Source organism: Procambarus clarkii, chromosome 17, assembly GCF_040958095.1.
Source record: "Procambarus clarkii isolate CNS0578487 chromosome 17, FALCON_Pclarkii_2.0, whole genome shotgun sequence".
Lineage (NCBI taxonomy): Eukaryota > Metazoa > Arthropoda > Malacostraca > Decapoda > Cambaridae > Procambarus > Procambarus clarkii.
This window is the reverse complement of record NC_091166.1, coordinates 42,267,597-42,291,730: the sequence shown is the minus strand read 5'-3', so window position 1 is coordinate 42,291,730 and position 24,134 is coordinate 42,267,597. Positions and strand designations below refer to the sequence as shown.

The following is a 24,134-nucleotide window of genomic DNA, read 5'->3' as shown; positions in this document are numbered from 1 at the left end:
GTCAGCGGAAGTTCCATTACGACGCTGATGGGGTTGTGGAGGCTTAAGAAACACAGCCTCTGTCAGCCAGTGTGTCACACTTGGTCTCTCACTCTCACTCTCACACACACACACACACACACACACACACACACACACACACACACACACACACACACACACACACACACACACACACACACACACACATAACATTCATAGACAGAATTATATGAACATGTTTGCTGATGATGCTAAGATAATAGGAAGGATAAGAAATTTAGATGATTGTCATGCCCTTCAAGAAGACCTGGACAAAATAAGTATTTGGAGCACCACTTGGCAAATGGAATTTAATGTAAATAAATGTCATGTTATGGAATGTGGAATAGGAGAACATAGACCCCACACAACCTATATATTATGTGAGAAATCTTTAAAGAATTCTGATAAAGAAAGAGATCTAGGAGTGGTTCTAGATAGAAAACTATCACCTGAGGACCACATAAAGAATATTGTGCAAGGAGCCTATGCTATGCTTTCTAACTTTAGAATTGCATTTAAATACATGGATGGCGATATACTAAAGAAATTGTTCATGACTTTTGTTAGGCCAAAGCTAGAATATGCAGCTGTTGTGTGGTGCCCATATCTTAAGAAGCACATCAACAAACTGGAAAAGGTGCAAAGACATGCTACTAAGTGGCTCCCAGAACTGAAGGGCAAGAGCTACGAGGAGAGGTTAGAAGCATTAATTATGCCAAAACTAGAAGACAGAAGAAAAAGAGGTGATATGATCACTACGTACAAAATAGTAACAGGAATTGATAAAATCGACAGGGAAGACTTCCTGAGACCTGGAACTTCAAGAACAAGAGGTCATAGATTTAAACTAGCTAAACACAGATGCCGAAGAAATATAAGAAAATTCACCTTCGCAAATAGAGTGGTAGACGGTTGGAACAAGTTAAGTGAGAAGGTGGTGGAGGCCAAGACCGTCAGTAGTTTCAAAGCGTTATATGACAAAGAGTGCTGGGAAGACGGGACACCACGAGCGTAGCTCTCATCCTGTAACTACACTTAGGTAATTACTTAGGTAATTACACACACACACACACACACACACACACACACACACACACACACACACACACACACACACACACACACACACACACACACAAGGGTGTGCCTACCATAAAAGAACACTACGGGGGGCCTCGTAGCCTGGTGGATAGCGCGCAGGACTCGTAATTCTGTGGCGCGGGTTCGATTCCCGCACGAGGCAGAAACAAATGGGCAAAGTTTCTTTCACCCTAAGTGCCCCTGTTACCTAGCAGTAAATAGGTACCTGGGAGTTAGTCAGCTGTCACGGGCTGCTTCCTGGGGTGTGTGTGTGTGTGTGGGGTGGGAAATTAAAAAAAAAAAAAAAAAAAAAAAAAAAAAAAAAGTAGTTAGTAAACAGTTGATTGACAGTTGAGAGGCGGGCCGAAAGAGCAAAGCTCAACCCCCGCAAAAACACAACTAGTAAACGCAACTAGTAAACACATACACACACTCACACACATACACACATACACCCCCGCAAACACAACTAGGTGAATACAACTAAGTGAATACACACACACACACACACACACACACACACACACACACACACACACACACACACACACACACACACACACACACACACACACACACACACAGGGGAGACATGATACCGTGTGTGTGTGTGTGTGTGTGTTAGTTCTAGCTTGCCCACCCACACAACCCCCCCCCCCCGCACCCACACATTCAATCAACGACCCACAAGAAACCAAATCTGCCAAACCATGCAATTAACTTCCAGCATCTCAGCAGTTAAAGCAAGGCCAACTTGAAGGCAAGGAAGCACGACCCCCGGGGAAGGGGTCACAAGCCGGCCACTGTACCAGACACAAGTAGCATTGTGTGGAGGGGAAAACAGCCGGACCTGACTGGTTAGGTTGAACAAGCGCTCTCTGTGTGCTGCCCCCGGGCACTCCCGGTTAAACATCAACACGCCGCCATAACACGCGCCTACAGATAACAGTCATCCAGTTTAACACCAAATGCTTCTTTACCTCTCAAGTATCTCCAAATATATTGATGGTGCCAATTATAAACTATTTATAATATTTGACTTGGTCTTGGTCCGTTGCTTTTAATAGTTCTCTTTCAATCAGGTCCTCTACACCTGTACTTTTCAAAGGGGTTATTTTTGCACATCCTGCCATGCCTTCTCGTCTCAAATGGTGCTACTTCTTTGTGCACATTTGGAATCAATTCAATTTCTTTCTATATTATGCACCCCATACCCATCTCGACCGGTCCCTCTAATACTTTCCATGTATAAACTATAACGCATAATTCCCACACCCAGGTGGGAGTGAACAAATTTTAAGCGGTCCCAAAACTAAAGATGTTAGATCGGATGGATTCGGGCAGTAATAGATCTTTTCACGTTCTCCAAGTTAGCAATGTATCCAGCTTGGAATTGGGCTGTTGGTGTGAAATAATACTTATCCTAAAAGGTCTAGTATCATCTCTTGTTTGAAAGGTTCTTGTTATCCTACCTGTCATTTTTGTTGCAGTTACACTTGTGTCCTTAAACTTAAATGGACAAACAATCCTATACAAAAATCCATATTCACTATAAAATAACTTCTTCAAACAACAACAACAATAACATACATTAGGTGTCGAGAGCAATAAAACAAAGAAATGTAACATAATTAGTGTGGCAATACAACCAAATATACCATAAAAGAACACCAAACTCTGATATTCGAGATAAGAGCATTATATATATTCATTATTAACACAGGTGCAACACAAATGGTTAGTGAAGAGTATGATTACGAGTATGTAGCTCATACAGGCAATAATGTGCACATGAATCTCAGCTGTGCCAACATGGGTGTACATGTGTGGGTGAGTGGAGGAGTGGGGGGGTGTGTGCATGTTGTGTACACTAGCCCACATGTGTATACATAGGCTGATACGAATAACACGGGCTTACGTGATTACTTATGTAATTGTGTTTGTGGGAGTTGTACTTCGGCTCTTTGGTCCCACCTTTCAACTGGCACTTGCCTATTAGTACTTGCCTATCCGCGCCATCATGGAGCCCCCACCTGAAGAAGCACATACGGAAACTGGAGAAGGTTCAGAGGTTTGCGACGAGGCTTGTCCCAGAGTTACGAGGGATGGGATATGAAGAGCGTCTGAAGGAACTGAACCTTACGACACTAGAGAAAAGAAGGGAGAGAGGAGATATGATAGGGACATATAAAATGCTCAGGGGAATTGACAAAGTGGAAATAGATGAAATGTTCACACGTAGTAATAACAGAATGAGGGGACATGGATGGAAACTGGAAACTCAGATGAGTCACAGAGATGTTAGGAAGTTTTCTTTTAGCGTGAGAGTAGTGGAAAAATGGAATGCACTTTGGGAACAGGTTGTGGAAGCAAATTCATACTTTTAAAATTAGGTATGATAAGGAAATGGGACAGGAGTCATTGTTGTAAACAACCGATAGCTGGAAAGGCAGGATCCAAGAGTCAATGCTCGATCCTGCAAGCACAAATAGGTGAGTACACACTCCAGCATGGAGTCCATATCTAGTCAGCCATAAGACTTAACTGGAAAAGGTTCAAAGGTTTGCTACCAGACTAGTACCCGAACTGAGGGGTATGAGCTACGAGGAGAGACTACGGGAATTTGTTGCTTCAGGTCACTATAACTACACCACTCCTTGTTGCTTCAGGTCACTATAACTACACCATACCTTGTTGCTTCAGGTCACTATAACTACACCATACCTTGTTGCTTCAGGTCACTATAACTACACCATACCTTGTTGCTTCAGGTCACTATAACTACACCATACCTTGTTGCTTCAGGTCACTATAACTACAACAATCCTTGTTGCTTCAGGTCACTATAACTACAACACTCCTTGTTGCTTCAGGTCACTATAACTACACCATACCTTGTTGCTTCAGGTCACTATACCTACAACACTCCTTGTTGCTTCAGGTCACTATAACTACAACACTCCTTGTTGCTTCAGGTCACTATAACTACAACAATCCTTGTTGCTTCAGGTCACTATAACTACAACAATCCTTGTTTAGGTCACCATAAATAATATGATGTATGCGAATCAAGGTTGCAAACATATTTTCAAATATAGTTAATGAACAACAAAACAAAAGATTCCTAATCCGATGACAATGTAATTAAACGCTTGTTTTAAGCAATATAAATTTTTATTATCTGAGTTATTAATTATTAGTGATTGTATACATATATATATTCATTTTAGTTTTCATGAAATTCTGAATATAAAAAATTGTTTTGTCGGCTAAAAAAATAGTCAAGTATCCTGTAATATTATATTCAATATTTTGTGTGTAAAAAAAGGTACTGTAATTAACCTTCAGTCTACTTAACCTGGCAATCCGTGGAATCTTTATAAAAGTTCTCAATAAAGTGATTATACCGTATTTGGATTTTCCAATTTAATTAATGGGATTGTCTGAAAATGTTGACGATTTCTCTCTTATGGATATATCCTATTACTGTCTTTTTTTATTGTTTTGAATATTTATCATTACACACACACACACACACACACACACACACACACACACACACACACACACACACACACACACACACACACACACACAGATGCCGAACAAATATAAGAAAATTCACCTTCGCAAATAGAGTGGTAGACGGTTGGAACAAGTTAAGTGAGAAGGTGGTGGAGGCCAAGACCGTCAGTAGTTTCAAAGCGTTATATGACAAAGAGTGCTGGGAAGACGGGACACCACGAGCGTAGCTCTCATCCTGTAACTACACTTAGGTAATTACACACACACACACACACACACACACACAATTGAATTTGGGAAATTGAGTACCCAAAAGAGCCATGGAGACATTAGAAAGCACTTTTTTAGTGTTAGAGTAGTTAACAAATGGAATGCATTAGGAAGTGATGTGGAAGCAGACTCCATACACAGTTTCAGCTATAGATATGATAGAGACCAATAGGCTCAGGAACCTGTACACCAGTTGCAGTTTCTCTCACCTGATAACTGTTCACCCATAAGTAAATAAATATCTGGTAGTTAGACAGTTACTATGGGCGGCATCCTGGGGATGTTAAACTTCTACTAGATTTTAACTCGAGCATTTGGAAAGTAGTGGAGCTGGGAGCTGGAAGATGAGATCGGGCGCACTGGACCATACTGGCCCGTTGCACCCGGGCGCACAGGAAACTTTTCTCTGTGCAACTCTTACTAGAGTTGCTCAGAGAATACTTGGGGTTACAAGGTGGCCTGGTCAGAGACCGGATCGCGGGGACGTTGATCCTCGAAATCAACGTAAGGGAACCGCAAGGTTCATATCACACCGAATCTGTCACCAGAAACCCACCAACATGAAATAAATATCATCAGCTTCTCTCTAGGATTGATCAACATTAAAACTGTACTGGTATGTAGAAATCTGGACTATATGTCGTTCAGGACCTTTTATACCACATATATCAGATTAAATCTGTAATTCGCGGCGTCGCTACTTAGTACATGTCTTGTTAAACACGAAACGAAGCTGGAGAAGGTCCGTATGTGGATCAGGGAAGACATAATCACCACATAAAAATAGCAGAAAGTGCAGGGTAGACAAGAATAGATTATTTGAAACGGGAGAGAGACACATGTAGAAGTAATTTAATGAACAGTAGTAAATAAATAAATGAATTACAGAGTAGTGAAGCCAGACTCTGTACAGGGGAGTCTGGAACCTGTAACACCCATCGATCGAAGATTGAGATGCGACTAGGATGCCCAAAAGCCTAAGCTCAACCCTCGCAAGTACAGCTGGGTGAGTACAAGTATATACGCGCGAACATGTAAAAACTAACCCAAAAATTAAAATTGTTAGTGTACAGTTGTAAATGACTGAAACATTACAGCAGAGTTCATCCATTTCCTCGTGGGACTTCAATATTTGGTCATAAATAACTATTTGTGAGCTGATAATGTGTAATTAATCTGCATAGAAGATCATAGATACCCAAAATAAAAAGTCTTATCTTTGAATTAAATTTTCACAAAATCCAACAATATTGTATTTCCAAAAGTACGAGTTAGACAGCAGAAAGTTGAAAATAGTGACTAGCATTTAGAATTAAGTCCATTTTTGCGTAATACGTTTCTCTTTTCGGTATAACATTTACATTGGGAGTTTAGTTCCTCGCGACATAGCTCTTTATGCGTATTTCTTTCTCGTATAAATGTACCGTGTCCATTAGTAGTCAGCCAAGGGCAAGGGAGAGGGGGTTGTTAAACATGGCTGCGTTGGACAATTGGTTCTTGTTAGTAGAAGGAAGCATCGCCCAGCCACTGACCTTCTGCAGGATGCAACTCGCATCACTAAACTAACTCCAGGACATCTATTTATTGCTAGGTGAACATGGAGTGCTAAGCCACTCCATCAACTGTGCCCTTGCAATCTCCCTTTGCATAAAGTTATCTGTAATCAATTCCTGTATGCTACATTCCCAAGAAGTAGCAAAATATCACACTAGAGACTTCACTGAAATATTCAACTACATTCTACCATGCTTCTGGCAATCAAATATTGTAGGAAAGACAATACAGTTCTGTGCAGTTTACCAGCTTCTGTTTCGCAGTGAAGTTGACCATTAGCCTCATGGCAACAAATACATTTTCTGTTTACTGTACAAACTCATCAGGTCCTTGAAAGTGCACTTGAAAAATTTGTTGCAAAGTATATAAATGGTATTGGCAAATATTTCAACAGTTTATTGGGTTTTTGTCAAATCAAATTAACAAGTGAAGCTTTGAAAATCAATATTCTCTTAATTCTTTATCAGCGGACACCAATAACTGCAGTCAGGTGTAGTTGGGCTGTATGCGATGCATGGCTCGAAAGTTCTCAGGCATGGGAGACATATATATATATATATATATATATATATATATATATATATATATATATATATATATATATATATATATATATATATATATATATATATATATATATATATACATACATATATTGGTGTATACTGGCAGCAGGTTTTCTTTCAAACATGTTTCATTGAATATGACCGCATATTCTGTATTTATTATTTTCTGGTTTAGGGCTTCTATCCCTCTAACTATTTTCTTAGCATCAGGGCTTAATTGGAATAGGAGTTCTCCAAAACTCATTTTCGTACTTTTAAGGTGAAGAAAAGAAGTGATTTACTATAGAGTGTATTACACTTATTTGTATAATTTGCACGACGTTTCGAACCTCCATGGTTCATTCTCAAGTGAACAGATCTTACAATACTAGTTGATTTTATACCCGCATTAGGTCAGGTGATAATACAATGAAGGTGAAAAACATGGGGGGATACATAAGGGATAAACATAGGGGCTGCAGAAGGCTTATTGGCCCATACGAGGCATCTCCTATCTAAACACAAAGATTAATCCTATCTAAACACACTGGATTAATCTTTGTGTTTAGATAGGAGATGCCTCGTATGGGCCAATAAGCCTTCTGCAGCCCCTATGTTTATCCCTTATGTATCCCCCCATGTTTTTCACCTTCATTGTATTATCACCTGACCTAATGCGGGTATAAAATCAACTAGTATTGTAAGATCTGTTCACTTGAGAATGAACCATGGAGGTTCGAAACGTCGTGCAAATTATACAAATAAGTGTAATACACTCTATAGTAAATCACTTCTTTTCTTCACCTTAAAAGTACGAAAATGAGTTTTGGAGAACTCCTATTCCAATTAAGCCCTGATGCTAAGAAAATAGTTAGAGGGATAGAAGCCCTAAACCAGAAAATAATAAATACAGAATATGCGGTCATATTCAATGAAACATGTTTGAAAGAAAACCTGCTGCCAGTATACACCAATATATATATATATATATATATATATATATATATATATATATATATATATATATATATATATATATATATATTGTATATAATATACCTCTGGGTGGAATAAGAAAATAATAAGCCTCGGAGAAAAGACCACATAACGCATTAGACGGGAATTTTTAGGTCTCCTCCAATCCTGTTTCTATGTTCTTTTATTTTACCCCACCCCCCTCCTTTTGTGTTATATATATATACTATATATTTCACAAACACGTATGTGTGTGTGTGTGTGTATGTAATATGCAAATCCAAAGAACAATAGAGTAAATGAAGGAATAAATACCTGAGCACTTTCGTATTCTTTAACTGATTGTTTAAACTGTTTGTGGTGTTTTGAGGCATAATTCCCATAACTTACATCATTAACTTTTCTGTACACATTAAACTTGCACGTTTTTCCTACTCTATTTTTCAAAGCTTTGCAGCAATGTTGAAAGGTGCGAGCCGTTAAATATATTAAAGTTTGTTTAAATGGTAATGGGGCTTTTAAACTGATTTCATTTTATTGGCCTTAAAATATTTGCCTAATGCTGACAACACTTTTAACATGAGTGAAAAAACTTTATGTATAATATACTTAACCAAAACTATTTTTCATTGGCTCTCCAAAATCTCCAGTTTAGCAAATGGAAATTGAGAGACCCCGACTGGATTTGTATCTTTGGATAGCGTGATCGTATATTCTAATTATTATTAATTTTTTTTAAATAAAAGGGTTTAAACAATGACTTCATCTTTAGCTAACTTGCTGATAGAAAACAAAACAGCTAAATGCACAATGTATACAGGACCTCTGAACACGTCAGAGGTGCACGGAAAGGTGTGTGAATGGGAAAGAATATTGCTTCATGTATACAAGTCAATGAAACTTAGGAACCATTATGACTATTATTACCGAAGGGTTTGGCATGGTGGGAATAGGCTGGGGAAGAGTTTTTTTTCCCACCACAAACGTAGCCACACATTTACAATGGTAACCAGCATATATATACATTTCTTCTACACATTTACAATGGTAACCAGCATATATACATTTCTTCTATCCTCCGTGGACAGGGTTAGATATCTGTTAAACATATAATTCAGTGATTTATTGAACAATCAACCACAGGTGATTGTAGTGCTTTAAAAATGCTAAACTAACCTACAAACATAAATATACAGATTTACGTCTGTCCTACATAAACAGTGTTCGAGGTGTCTTTTTACATAGCGTCAATAATGTGCGTTTACAAAGGAGAAAAGCAATTCTGAACTGCTTCCACATACCCTATATACAAATACATTCATATACCTGTACACATATAAATATATACCTACACAAATCCACACACACACACATTATTATATATACACACATACACCTATGTGTCTCCTACTTTGACAGAGTAAGATAGCTTCTATAGAAACTAGTGTGATATTAAACACTTAACCACTGAAGGTGATTAATATGCTTTTTCAAGCTTAGGTTATAGGTACATACATTGTATAACAAATGTATTACGTATTGTACAGGTACAATATATTGTATAACATATGAATTACGTTTGGTATAGGTACAATACATTGTATAACAGATGTAATACATACTCAATCTTTGGTACAAGTCCAATATATCATCACGTGTTCCAGTATTCATATAGTATTTACAAAGTTCAGCATACTTCAGCTCAGGAGGGCAAAAATCAGTTAATATGTGACATTCTACAATATAATGTTCAAGTGAGTGTATGTTTTCTCTTTCACAAAGTTGATACATTGTGTACTCGACATTTGGGTTTTGAGAAAGCTGCCAGATACGTCTATATCCTAGGCGTATTCTGGCCACTATAACTTCACATTGCCGAGTTCTTGCTCTATTAGTTCGATATGTAAATGTCTCCTCACGATATTTATCATATTCTTTAATGTTACTACTTGGGGGGAAGAAATGGGTGACTGGCTAGTCATGGTAAGGGATGCGAGGGAGGGATGGGAAGCTTGTCAGGATAGGGACGAAGATGAGGTTTTGTCATGCAGAAAACGGACTGGAGGCGTTAGAGCAGGAAATATCAGCTGTGGATGCTGGCTAAGTGGGAATGTAACGTTTAGTGCCGTCTGGTATAGATGTGTTATGCTAGTTCTCGGATCGACCTAAGTATAAGCTTCTGATGAAGGGAAACAATTGGAAGATGGTACATTAAAAATGTTGTTCCACGGCTACGACAAAAGATGTACGAAATCAAGTTCATGGCCAAATTTATCATTGATTCACAAAACCATCCAAGGCCAGGAGTCATCAAGCACTTAAGTGTTCATTTACGAAACCTGTACATCTTTCTTTAATAATGATTTCTTAGTTTATGTTAATGAAATAGTTTGAGCTCCGAGCGCTAGGAAGTTGTCTCGAACTCGTTCTCAGGCCAGGTTCCTAAAAGTGGCAGCCTTTTCCCTAGACACGTTAATTAATTTTTACGTATTGTGCATTGAAACTAAGTTTGTTCTCATATAAATTAATATTATTATCTATTTAAGCTCTGCGTATAGTTAGGCTTAGGCATTTAGGTTCTGTTGCCGATTATTTGTATTTGTAGTACATGGGTGAAACAATTACAGCGTTGTGGTTCGAACAAAATTCGTCAGTGAAGCACTTATTCCGGAAGTGTTCGAACGAAATCAGGATAGTGAGTCGTGTGTAAACCGTTTTTCGTTCATAACCAGGTGTTTTGGCGGGTGCATGGAATCACTTTGGGTCTTTGGAAGACAGGCTGTTTACAGCGTTGCTTTTCGAACAGAGGCAGTTAGCGAAGCACTGTTCGAACGTCATCAGTTGTGAGTCGTGTGTAAACGGTTCTTCATTCATAAACAAGGAAGGGTTTGGTGGCTGGATTAACGAGCATTTGGCCTCTGTCGTTGAGGACCGGTTACTGTAACAAAAATAACCTTAGGTTGCGAAGCTTCGAACCTCGTAAACTGTTTACCATGATTGAGGAAGGATTGCAATACTTTATCAGTGGGAGAGACTAAAAATATTTCAGATGCTTTTTTCATACAACAATAATGACAAACTTACAATAGTATATCCATATGAATACGAACTTTATGTCTAGCATTGACGCTTACATTGTTTATGAATATTATGGTAGTTCATTCTACCACACGAACGACCCAAGATAAATTGTCGAGTGAGGGAGTGAGTGAGGTTGGCGGGTTGTGGGTGGAGAGAGCCTAGTGTGTGACCAGCCTCCGTGGTGGATGCACGTGCTGGACCCGCTCCGGCTCGTCTTTACAGAACTGTTCTGCGCGGCTGTTTCATCTTTGAATTGTGCCATCACCTGTACATGATATTTTTTAGTTATCTAGTGTTTTAAATTAAGATAAATTGAAGGAGTTTGCTATAGAGTATCATTATACATAATTGTTATATTAGGAATCTAATTTGTTCTACTCCATATTAGCTGTTTTATTATTATAGCTACTATTATCTTTATTATTTCTAATATTGTGTAATGTTGTCAATATTATTTGTTATTACATTTATTTTATTAACGTTTTATATTATCGTCATTGTTTCTGTGGTGCGGTAAAATATATGAGATAGTTTAACAATGAACAATGGTCTATCCTCATCAACACAAGCTGCGTTATAATGGAAATACCTTCAAATTAATGATGGCACAAAATGAATAGAGAACCTCATGAATAACTTGCAGCAGATTATAAATGCCTTTCCAAGTTTTCTGTGTTCAGAACTTAGATGAGAACAACACCCGTGTGTTCTTAAGCTATTTGTTCTTGAAGTTTGCTGCTGATAAGGCATTTTGAAGTGAACTTTACAACTTATTAAGCAGAAATATTGAGAAATAGAGCCAGTCAATATTGAAGTATGATAAGTAGTGGTATATACCTGGTTTTGTTGGACTGGTGTTGTGAGGTGCGAGTTCCCAGGAGCAGCGACATGAGGCTGTGGGGCGGAGTGGTGTTCTTCCTCTTCCTTCTCTCAATAACAGGTATGTCATGACACTTCCTACAGCGTCTGGTGCTCTCTCCACAGCTGCTTCATCATTTTGTTCGTTCCACACCTGCCTCAGCATCTTGTGCTCTCTCATCTCCCTCAGCATCGTGTTCACTCCACATCTTCCTCAGCATATTGTTCGCTCCACACCTCCCTCAGCATCTTGTTCGCTACACACCTCCCTCAGCATCTTGTTCGCTCCACACCTCCCTCAGCATAGTGTTCGCTCCACACCTCCCTCAGCATCTTGTTCGCTACACACCTTCCTCAGCATCTTGTTCGCTACACACCTTCCTCAGCATCTTGTTCGCTCCACACCTCCCTCAGCATCTTGTTCGCTACACACCTCCCTCAGCATCTTGTTCGCTCCACACCTCCCTCAGCATATTGTTCGCTCCACACCTCCCTCAGCATCTTGTTCGCTACACACCTTCCTCAGCATCTTGTTCGCTACACACCTTCCTCAGCATCTTGTTCGCTCCACACCTCCCTCAGCATCTTGTTCGCTACACACCTTCCTCAGCATCTTTTTTGTTCCACACCTTCCTCAGCATCTTGTTCGCTCCACACCTTCCCCAGCATCTTGTTCACTCCACACCTTCCTCAGCATATTGTTCGCTCCACACCTTCCTCAGCATCTTGTTCGCTCCACACCTCCCTCAGCATATTTTTCGCTCCACACCTCCCTCAGCATCTTGTTCGCTCCACACCTTCCTCAGCATATTGTTCGCTCCACACCTTCCTCAGCATCTTGTTCGCTCCACACCTCCCTCAGCATCTTGTTCGCTCCACACCTCCCTCAGCATATTTTTCGCTCCACACCTCCCTCAGCATCTTGTTCGCTCCACACCTTCCTCAGCATATTGTTCGCTCCACACCTTCCTCAGCATCTTGTTCGCTCCACACCTCCCTCAGCATATTGTTCGCTCCACACCTTCCTCAGCATCTTGTTCGCTCCACACCTCCCTCAGCATCTTGTTCGCTCCACACCTTCCTCAGCATTTTGTTAACTCCACACCTTCCTCAGCATTTTGTTAACTCCACACCTTCCTCAGCATTTTGTTAACTCCACACCTTCCTCAGCATTTTGTTAACTCCACACCTTCCTCAGCATTTTGTTAACTCCACACCTTCCTCAGCATCTTGTTCGCTCCACACCTTCCTCAGCATCTTGTTCACTCCACACCTTCCTCAGCATCTTGTTCGCTCCATACCTCCCTCAGCATCTTGTTCACTCCACACCTTCCTTAGCATCTTGTTCGCTCCACACCTTCCTCAGCATTTTGTTAACTCCACACCTTCCTCAGCATCTTGTTCACTCCACACCTCCCTCAGCATCTTGTTCGCTCCACACCTCCCTCAGCATCTTGTTCACTCCACACCTTCCTCAGCATCTTGTTCGCTCCATACCTCCCTCAGCATCGTGTTCGCTCTACACCTCCCTCAGCATCTTGTTCGCTCCACACCTTCCTCAGCATCGTGTTCGCTCCACACCTCCCTCCGCATCTTGTTCACTCCACACCTTCCTCAGCATCGTGTTCGCTCTATACCTCCCTCAGCATCGTGTTCACTCCACACCTTCCTCAGCATCGTGTTCGCTCTACACCTCCCTCAGCATCGTGTTCGCTCTACACCTCCCTCAGCATCCCTCAAGCTAACATTCGCTTGGTACATGACGTGATTGAGATGAACAAGTGTATGAAACATAATGGATATTAATAGGCTATTAATTTCATGAACATAAGCAGCTTATGTTCTTGCTTCTGCTGTCTCTGTGTTGGCTCGGGGTCTTGAAGTGGGTAGAATATAATTATGTGTTAACTGGTTGTTGATTGCTGCTCTTGACTTTTTGATATGTAGTGCCTCGCTGATGACCAGTCTTCTGTTGTTATATCTGTCGATGTATATATATTATATATATATATATAATATATAATTATATATATATATATATATTTATATATATATATATATATATATATATATATATATATATATATATATATATATATATATATAAATCTAAAGTTGTATGATAAATTTGTGAGAAAACCTTAGTATTTTCTTGAGATGTCGCCTGAAGGTTGACTGTTTATCTTATGCTGGAGAACGCCATAAATGGAGAATGCTGGAGTGAATGGAGGCTGATGCAACTGGCAAAATTATTTTAATGGAATAAGCTGGTGTGGCTTCATAATGAATTTGCTGAGAATGAGTTCAGAAGTATATAATTAAGAGACATCGAATCATTATTCTTGAAATTTATTTTGTCCTAGTTAAGAAAATGTTCCCGTCTCCTCTTCCTCTTGGCCCTACGCAATAGTGATCCTTAGTTTCTTGATTCTGAAAATTCTCTTCTTAACCAATTAACTCTTCTTAACCCTCGCCTTGGTTATCATTTAAATTTTTATCAACTGCGCCTATTCTCAAGCTAAAATAACTTTTTCATCATAAACCTGTTTTCCAGCACTAGTAACACTGTGCTTTGCCTTCCCTTCATGTTTGAACTAAAAATTTCACTAATACCCTGCGCTCTCTTTATATAAAACTCGACATTCGATAAACCGACACAGTTTGTAGTAATCTGGTTCACACTGCTGCTGCTCCTGCTTCCAGTGCTGCTGGAGTCTACTGTATTTCCTATAAAATGGTCTTCTAAAATAATCTTTCCTGCCTCAACCCTTCACAGACACCTTCTTGCCGAATCGGCTGTGATTCACAACTCTGCCAACACGAACCTTAGTCCCGGCTCTGTTGCGGTGGACTCTGGTCTTCCTCTGTACGTAGTTAAATGCTCTAACATTAGCAAAAGTGATATTACTTAGGTTTTTCCCTCGACGTTCTCTCCTCTTTCTTTCTCTTATGTAGCTCTCTCTGTTGTCTCTATTTCACCTCGTTGTCTTTGGCATTTGGTCTTCTGCAGTTTTTCTTCATTCCGTTTGCTTCAACACTATTCCTATACTTCAGTCTTCTCATCTTTCTCCTCACTCTCTTACCTTATGAATTTATTTCTCTACCACTTATTTTTTGTCTCAGATTCACTCAAAAAATCTACCACTTACGGGCTATTTCTGTGCCACCTCTTGGGTGGCTTAATCTTCATCAATCAATCAATCACTTTTTTCCCCTTATACAACTTGATAATGGTTCAGGACGGACAGAAACGTCATCACTTTCCATATTTTCAGATTTGTGCATTGGTGCCTTAACATTAAGCCAAGTTATTGTGACTTACTATCTGCTTATTCTCTTTGGTGTTAGTCCGTACTATAGAATTGACATAAATTCACTAGAATCTGTACTGGAAAGGATGGCAAAGTTAATCCCTGGAACTGAAAACCTTCCATATTGAGAGAATAAAAAAAAACGTAATATGCATTCTCTAGAGAGTAAAGAATGACATATTGACTTTATGAATTTCCTCGATAGGTTAGGTGGGTTTATTGGGTTTGTTCGTCTCTGATTACTCGAAACAATTACATCTTTATGGTGCGGCACATCTTGAGAACGTCTGTGGTGAATGTGACACTATCTGGTGAGTCACACTGGGTCATGCGCTTATAGGAGGGTCAACCTCCCCATACCACCTCTGGTAGGAGGATCAACCTCCCGATACCACCTCTGGTAGGAGGATCAACCTCCCCATACCACCTCTAGTAGAAGGATCAACCTCCCAGCCTATACCACTCACACCAAGCCTACCGTTGAGGCCCCTGAGACACGTGTCTGGCTACGATGCTCCTCGCTATCTATTCTCGGCAGCTAAGAGATTGAGCGTTCCACTCTCTGTTTATTTTGTTTTGGTGGGTGAATGTTGGACTCCCCCGAGGACTAGAGCTGCGCGCCCTCGACCACACCTCAGCTTTTCATGTGATTGTTTCTTCTACAGACGAACTCTTGGATACCGAGTGTGGCAGAGCGTTTGGGTATTCCTTATTTACGCAAACAATGAGTCACAATAACATGACCGAACACCACACCAGAAGATGAAGAGACGACGACGTTTCGGTCCGTCCTGAACCCTCATGAATAATCGACTTGAGAAGGGTCCAGACGGACCGAAACATCGTCACTTTCATACAAGTGTGGGGGGCTGGGTTATGTATTGTTGATTAAATAGACGGACTCATCTTATACCAGGCCTCATCCCGCCACACACACGACGAAACTACCACGTTGTTACAACGTTCGAACAAGTTGTAAAAGTTATAACAACTTTCTAACAAGTTATAACAACTTTCCAACAAGTTATAACAACTTTCCAACACATTATAACAACTTTCTAACAAGTTAAAACAACTTTCCAACAAGTTGTAACAACTTTCCAACAAGTTGTAACAACTTTCCAACAAGTTGTAACAACTTTCCAACACGTCATAAATGTAACAAGGTAACAACAGAGACCGTGACGTTGTGTGTGTGTGGGCGGGGGGGGGGGGGGGGCTGGGGGGGTGCATGGATGCTAGGTATAATATCTTGCCTTATGAAGAAGCAGTTCACGGCTCTCATGGCGGCTACGGCTGCTGTATTTAACTAGCGATTTTGTTCACAGTCATACGTGTGTGAACTCCATCAATGTTACCATAAAGAATACTGGGCTCCTCATCCCGCGTGATTAGCGGCCTCTTTGCCAAAATGTTTTAATTGGTGCGTCCATGTTAGTACTTGTGGTAAGGTAATAGAGCACTTTGGTCTTAAATCTATTTTTTTTAATCAAATCCACAAGGGCTGTGATGAGGGTTCGAACCTACGCCCAGGATGATCCCAGACGCGCCTTAGTCTGGGATGTATCATTTGATATATCACGCTATCGTGATTTCTGTGTCTATTTTCTTTATTTTGCCGTTGTTCATTGTGACTTTAGAACGTCTATTTAACAACATCATGACATTGATTAAAATATTTCTGGGGTATTTATATGCCACACGTGATCTAATAATTCTTGTGGCTGATGTGAAATGATTGATCTTTGTCTGTTTAAAGGGTAGCCACAAGGCAGAAATTGACGGTTTGGATGACATTGAGTATGAGAGTAAAGTAGACGACTTTAATACTATTAAAAAGTAAACGAGAATAGAGGTAAAGTAGATGACTTGAGTGCAATAAAAGTCAACAAGAGAGGTGAAGAGGATGACTAGAGCAGCTAGCGACCACCTCCGGCTACGCAAGAAAGGCTTTGCATATTTAAGGACACGTGCATCGATTCCTGCAGCACGGCAGGACTTCCGTGGTGTTGTTCCAGTCTTAGTGGCCACGGCACGTAATTCCTTCCGTGGCCTTGTTCCACCCTTAGTGTCCACGGCACTCTCGGCACTTCCATAGCTTCGTCGAACTATTTACCTATGGCAGACTCTTGGCTCTATTTACCTATGGCAGACTCCTGGTTCTGCTTACCTATGGCAGACTCTTGGTTCTGCTTACCTATGGCAGACTCTTGGTTCTGCTTACCTATGGCAGACTCTTGACTCTGCTTACCTATGGCAGACTCTTGACTCTACTTACCTATGGCAGATTCTTGGTTCTATTTACTTATGGCAAACGCTTGACTATGCTTACCTATGCCAGATTCTTGGTTCTATTTACCTATGGCAGACTCTTGACTCTGCTTACCTATGGCAGATTCTTGGTTCTATTTACCTATGGCAGACTCTTGACTCTGCTTATTTATAGCAGAATTTGGGCTCTACTTAACTATGGCAGACTCTTGACTCTACTTACATATGGCAGACTCTTGGCTCTACTTACCTATGGCAAACTCTTGGCTCTACTTACCTATGGCAGACTCTTGGCTCTACTTACCTATGGCAGACTCTTGGCTCTACTTACCTATGGCAGACTCCTGGCTCTACTTACCTATGGCAGACTCCTGGCTCTACTTACCTATGGCAGACTCCTGGCTCTACTTACCTATGGCAGACTCCTGGCTCTACTTACCTATGGCAGACTCCTGGCTCTACTTACCTATGGCAGACTCCTGGCTCTACTTACCTATGGCAGACTCCTGGCTCTACTTACCTATGGCAGACTCCTGGCTCTACTTACCTATGGCAGACTCCTGGCTCTACTTACCTATGGCAGACTCCTGGCTCTACTTACCTATGGCAGACTCCTGGCTCTACTTACCTATGGCAGACTCCTGGCTCTACTTACCTATGGCAGACTCCTGGCTCTACTTACCTATGGCAGACTCCTGGCTCTACTTACCTATGGCAGACTCCTGGCTCTACTTACCTATGGCAGACTCCTGGCTCTACTTACCTATGGCAGACTCCTGGCTCTACTTACCTATGGCAGACTCCTGGCTCTACTTACCTATGGCAGACTCCTGGCTCTACTTACCTATGGCAGACTCCTGGCTCTACTTATGTCAGATTCGTAAAGGGGAAAGTTATAAATTTCCATCCCTCAACTTTTGCAATAGGGAGAAAGGTGTTAAGGAAAAGTTACAACACCGACTTTGCTTCCTTCCCAGCTTTAAGGAGCTCCAGCGGTGATAACCAAGACTGCATGCATGACGCCACGGCAGTTACGTCAACAACAGCAGCTGAGAAAGCTGAATCAACAGCATACAAAGCACAGCTGTAACAATGTAAGAACCACAGCTGTAACTAACAGTATACAAGGCACAGCTGTGACTAACAGTTTACGGAGCTCAGATGTTAGTAACAGAAGCAATTACATGAAAGATAATAGTTTAGCCGTTCTAGGACCTGTTTTATTGTTTTATAGACATATCCATAGCAAAGACAATGCTGTTATCAATATAATATTAAAACAGAAATGTAGTACAACAGTTGCAACGTCAACAAGAGTGTTGAATAATAGCTGTATAATCTTGGGAGAAACTTTACATCATGATAGGTGTAGTCATAGGTGTAGTCACGCCAGGTGTAGTAACGAGATGTGTCGTCACGAGTCACGCCAGGTGTAGTAACGAGATGTGTCGTCACGAGTCACGCCAGGTGTAGTAACGAGATGTGTCGTCACGAGTCACGCCAGGTGTAGTGACGAGATGTTTCGTCACAAGTCATGCCAGGTGTAGCGGCGTGTATTCATAAGAAAGCGACAAGAGTCATCGTAGTGTGGCGGGTGGACAAGGGTGTCCAGCACCCCCCCAACACCAGCACTGTCCCACGACCCCCCGCTCCTCGTCTGAATAATGCAGCAAGCACCCGCTGGCCGCCCACCCACAAGAAAACCGCCTCATTTTTCTACACTGAAGGGGGTGCTGCAGGAGACTGACAAAAGAGAAGGAACACGTCAGCATGACCCTCTTGTAACTTTCCCACACGCACACTATATATATATATATATATATATATATATATATATATATATATATATATATATATATATATATATATATATATATACTGTATATATATATTATATATATATATATATATATATATATATATATATATATATATATATATATATATATATATATATATATATATATATATATATATACTGTATATATATATTATATATATAAGATTATCTTCTGACAAGTTCCCCCCACATATAAATAAGTGTAAAGAAGTTACTCGGCTAAAATGGGACATATTATTGTTTATATTGATTTTCAAATTGGACAAAATAATTCATTTGGATAAAGTTTTGTGGTAGGTGCTGCAGTGATGAGTCGTTGATGCCTTCACATGCACACCAACTTTAGTCTCTTCGAAAAAGTGCTTATGCTACAGGTAATAAAATCATTACATATATTGTTAATCATTGCCTAGACGTTTGGGTCTGCAAAGAAAATTGAATGTAAGTCTTTTAAGGGAACAAAACACTTCAGACAAACAATTAACAAAAACGTTTCCTTTAATCTTTTTCTTTCGACGTATGTTAGTTTGAGCGGAGAGAGACCTGGTGACACAACACATGTCAGTGGTACAAGGCTAAAAAAGAAAAAAGTCCACTACGGGCTCACCATAGCCCGTGCTACTTGGAACTTTTTGTTCCATGGAGCGAATCTTAAACAACAGTACAAGGCTACTGGGAGTAAGGACAGCGTCGTATTAAACCAGTTCCTCTATAATTCGTTCGTGAAATACGCTTATGTGGGTGAAGGAGGGCCTTTCGGTTATTATAGGTTTATGCCCTTTATGGCATTGTTAATGTCCAGATTCCAAAGAAGCTGTCATTTAAACTCATAAATTCTTCGGCTGGTCTTATAAGGTTAAGAAGGGTCATTGAGACAGGTCATATGTTTTTAAATATTATCGTATGTCTGGGAATGGTTGCTACTTACCCAACCATTAGGACAATTCTCGCATCTACAAATTCTTAATACTAATGAAAGGAGTTTCAACTGTGTAAGATAACCGTATATTGAATATCTCGCAAGAAAATTGTATGAACGTGTTAAGTGTTCTGGTCGAAATAAAATATCAACACAAAATTATGGAAATAATTTTTTTCAGTATGTTATCGGTTTTACCATTTCTTAAAGCTCAGTGCTGAAGAATTGCATCAGTCTTTGGAAAAAGTTTAAATATCTAGTCATCGAATCGAAGTGCTAAATTTGAATGCATTGTACTAATAAAAATGTTCTGTATCACATTGATTTTCCTTTCAAAAGAATCTGAAAAAATTATATTAAAAGTTTAGTGTGATATGCATATCTAATACTCAGTGGATGTTAGCATATGTCTCCACTCTCAAATCAAAAAAGTATTTAATTTTTGCGCTATCTCAGCCATGTACAGGAAAAAAATCAGATCTGTAATTCAATAACTTATGAGTGCAGGTTAATTAATTTACTGACATGGAAATTCGTGAAACGCTATCATGAAAACTAGCCACTTTGAACATGATACAAGTGGCTAAACCAGGAACTGGATTGAACTAAAACTGAACTAAAACAGCCTTACCACAGTGGGAAGAGCCGAGCAAATGGAAAACCGCCCCCATACTTTAGGGCCTGGGGCAAGTGAGCGGGTCAATTTAAAATGTTCACATGTTGGCAGATCCTACGCCGTGAGCAAAACTGACTGTGATAATGGAGCAGGGAGATATTAACTCGCCCTACATGCTACACGCACGGAAAGCAAAATGCTGGATATTACGCTACCACAAGGGCTGCACTAATGTGCTCTAACAATAAAGTTATTATATAACCCGACATACTTATGATAGAGGCAGAATAGTTGTAATATACCATGGTGTTTACTCTGCCTGGAGAGTGTGCGGAGGTACGAGACAAAGTGTCTCGCACTTTGTGTCTCTCACTCGCAAAGTGTGAGTGCCTGTGTTAGAGGGTAACAACTTAACGGGTCAGTAGGCTATCAGGTGATAATGCTTGCATCGTTTGGGGGAAAAATTGTCTGTCTGCGTATGCAACGAGCGGTCATCACTCCGGTTGGGTAGTCGATACTCAGCTAAATTCACTGAGCCATGGGACTGAATTTACTCACAATTTATTCATTATTTAATCGTCAGATGACACAGATCTGACAAATTATTCCAGAGGTAGACCTTGCCTATCGCCCATAAATATGTAAACACATAATTATTCATTAACATGCGATTACCATTGGCTAATAGTCATCATTATCATTAAGGTAATAAATTTGCATTCAGATGTTAAATTAAAACTGAAGCACATGGCACGAACTATATAAAGATGGGATATATCCACATATGCTCAGTAATACGAAAACCCGGAAGACATCCGCACTACTTTTTCCACTTGAAAGGTTGAGAGAGGTGTTAAGACGGCCAACGTGACGTTGGCTGGCGTGTAGGTTCTCCAGCACTAGCCACTCCCTCCAGTGGTGTAGCCCCCACCCCCACACCTAACACTCCAGTGGTGTAGCCCCCACCCCCACACCTAACACTCCAGTGGTGTAGTCCCCACCCCCACACCTAACACTCCAGTGGTGTAGCCCCCACCCCCACACCTAACACTCCAGTGGTGTAGCCCCCACCCCCACACCTAACACTCCAGTGGTGTAGCCCCCACCCCCACCTAACGCTCCTTCGCTGAACTAACCGCCACCTTTCTCTCCCAGAGGTTGTGCAGTAAAATATATCCCACAATCAGTCGCAAGTTTATCCCATGCTTACCCGAATTGGGCTTTCTAAGATCCGAGTTTGACAGCGGTCACTAATAACTTGTAAGGCACCTGTGTATCTGTGTGGGTTGGGCGAGGCCGCTGTGTGTGAGTCTTTACTAAACACCATAATAATAAACCTTTCCACTGTCCCTAACAAAGGAAAATGTGTTTGATTTGTGTACACTAACACAAGAGAAGCTGAAGCTCCCACCAGAGCGTCTGTCTGTTACCTTACAAGAGTTTATGGCACAGAGCTTTAGCTTCTGGGTCCCGCCTTTCTAAATGTCGTCGAATGCAGTGACGCCGGAATTCCTTTACTTAATGTCATATTAACTTTTAAACTGGGCGATTGTCGCCTCATCTATACTCCCTTCAATTTGGCGCCACTTGCTTACTGTCCTTACACTGAAGTGTTTCCCTCACATCCCCCTGGCTCGTCTGCGTGACCAGCTTCAATGTCCTCTCCTTACGTTTCTGCTCATCCTAGCCCTACTGTCATCCTAGCCCTACTGTCAGCGGCATCTTCGATGCCGCTGACTATTTTGTATGTATCACGTCATCTCTATTTTTTCTTTCAGTGTAATTAGGTTCAGCTTCCTCAGTCTGTACCTGTAATTCAGTCCCTTCAGTTGTAGTACCAGTCTTGTAGTATACAAGTGGACTTCCTTCATACTGATTTGGTGCAGTTTTGAAGTGCGTGATCTAGATCCTCATAATATAGTTTTTATCTGTGTTGAAGCTTAATGGTATTTTTGTCAACCATGCTTTCAACTTATGTAAGTGTTCTTATTGCCTTCTGCAATCCTCGCTTGTCCTAATTCTTGCCATCTATTCTGAATCGTCACCATTACCACGAAATATGACCGCCCTTTCCTTAAATTATGTTGATTCTTTGAGGTAAAGTTAATACTCTCAGTGTGCTTTATTATTCTCTTATTCAATGCAGCACCTTGTATATATATGTAGTCTATGGTGAGATCTTGGCAGGTCACACAGCCTCTTGTTTCTTCACGTTCCATGAGAGGATTCCTCTCTGTTGACCAGACCACACACTAGAAAGTGAAGGGACGACGACGTTTCGGTCCGTCCTGGACCATTCTCAAGTCGATTGGGTACATATTTCAGCCACGTTATTGTGACTCCCCGTCTGCACAGGATTCCTCTCTCTTTCTCCAGAAGATTGTTGTGGGTGATAACATGTAAACCGAATATGTGTTATTGAATATTGATCTTAAAAGTTAGGTCAACGTTTTTGACAGCAAGTTTTATCAATATTTCTTTAGTTCTTGTCTTGAAAGTTGAAAAAATTACCGCCAAAACTTCATTTTACTCTTTTATTGGATCTGACACGTTTTGCTGAATTCAACTTAGCATCCCCAGAGGCTGAGAGGATTTAAATACAAACTGGCAATGCAACAATTTATACGGTTCGTGCAAGGCGTGCTGAGAGGTGAAGGAAACTCTGCACATTTGTTTCAGCCTCCACCGAGGATCGAACCTGGTACCTCAGGACTACGAATCCAAAGCGCTGTCATGCCTACTACTACGCAAGTTAGCGTTAAGAGCTTTGGACAATAGCAGCTTAAGGCTGTGAAGCTGACGCAACAAGGTGAGGCTCAGGTTGTCTTCTGGGCTAAAAGCGCACACCATTGACCACAACTGTGGGAAGGACAATTTGGAGAAGAGTAACGTGCAAAATTTTAATGTTTAGGAGGGCAATGTCAGGGGACCGTCCAAGGGGACAGCAACAGGCCCTGGCTGTCAGGGGACCGTCCAAGGTGACAGTAACAGGGCCTGACTGTTAGGGAACCGTCCAAGGTGACAGTAACAGGCCCTGACTGTCAGGGGACCGTCTAAGGTGACAGCAACAGGGCGTGACTGTCAGGGGACCGTCTAAGGTGACAGCAACAGGGCCTGACTGTCAGGGGACCGTCCAAGGTGACAGCAACAGGGCCTGGCTGTCAGGGGATCTAGTTGCAGCCGACGACTGAGCAAAAGTCAGAATTCTATTAATGTTGGTCCTGCACGAAGACGGCCAGTTAAGAGGAAACTCAAGTCAGACGTT

The 24,134-nt window shown here is 40.8% G+C and overlaps 1 protein-coding gene across 2 annotated transcripts in view; it reads left to right on the top strand.

Annotated features, from left to right (window-relative positions):
• LOC123772422 (uncharacterized) overlaps positions 1-24,134 on the top strand; it is a 249,805-nt gene that overhangs the window by 85,670 nt on the left and 140,001 nt on the right. Inside the window, exons 1-2 of one of the 2 annotated variants that reach the window (XM_045765555.2) lie at positions 11,224-11,321; positions 11,586-11,994. The exons of the other annotated variant lie outside the window; for it this stretch is intronic. Of the exons in view, the coding sequence (XP_045621511.2) occupies positions 11,871-11,994 (124 nt within the window). The 5' untranslated portion in view covers positions 11,224-11,321; positions 11,586-11,870. Of the gene's footprint in view, positions 1-11,223; positions 11,322-11,585; positions 11,995-24,134 lie in introns of those variants that run through there. 2 annotated transcript variants of the gene reach the window in all.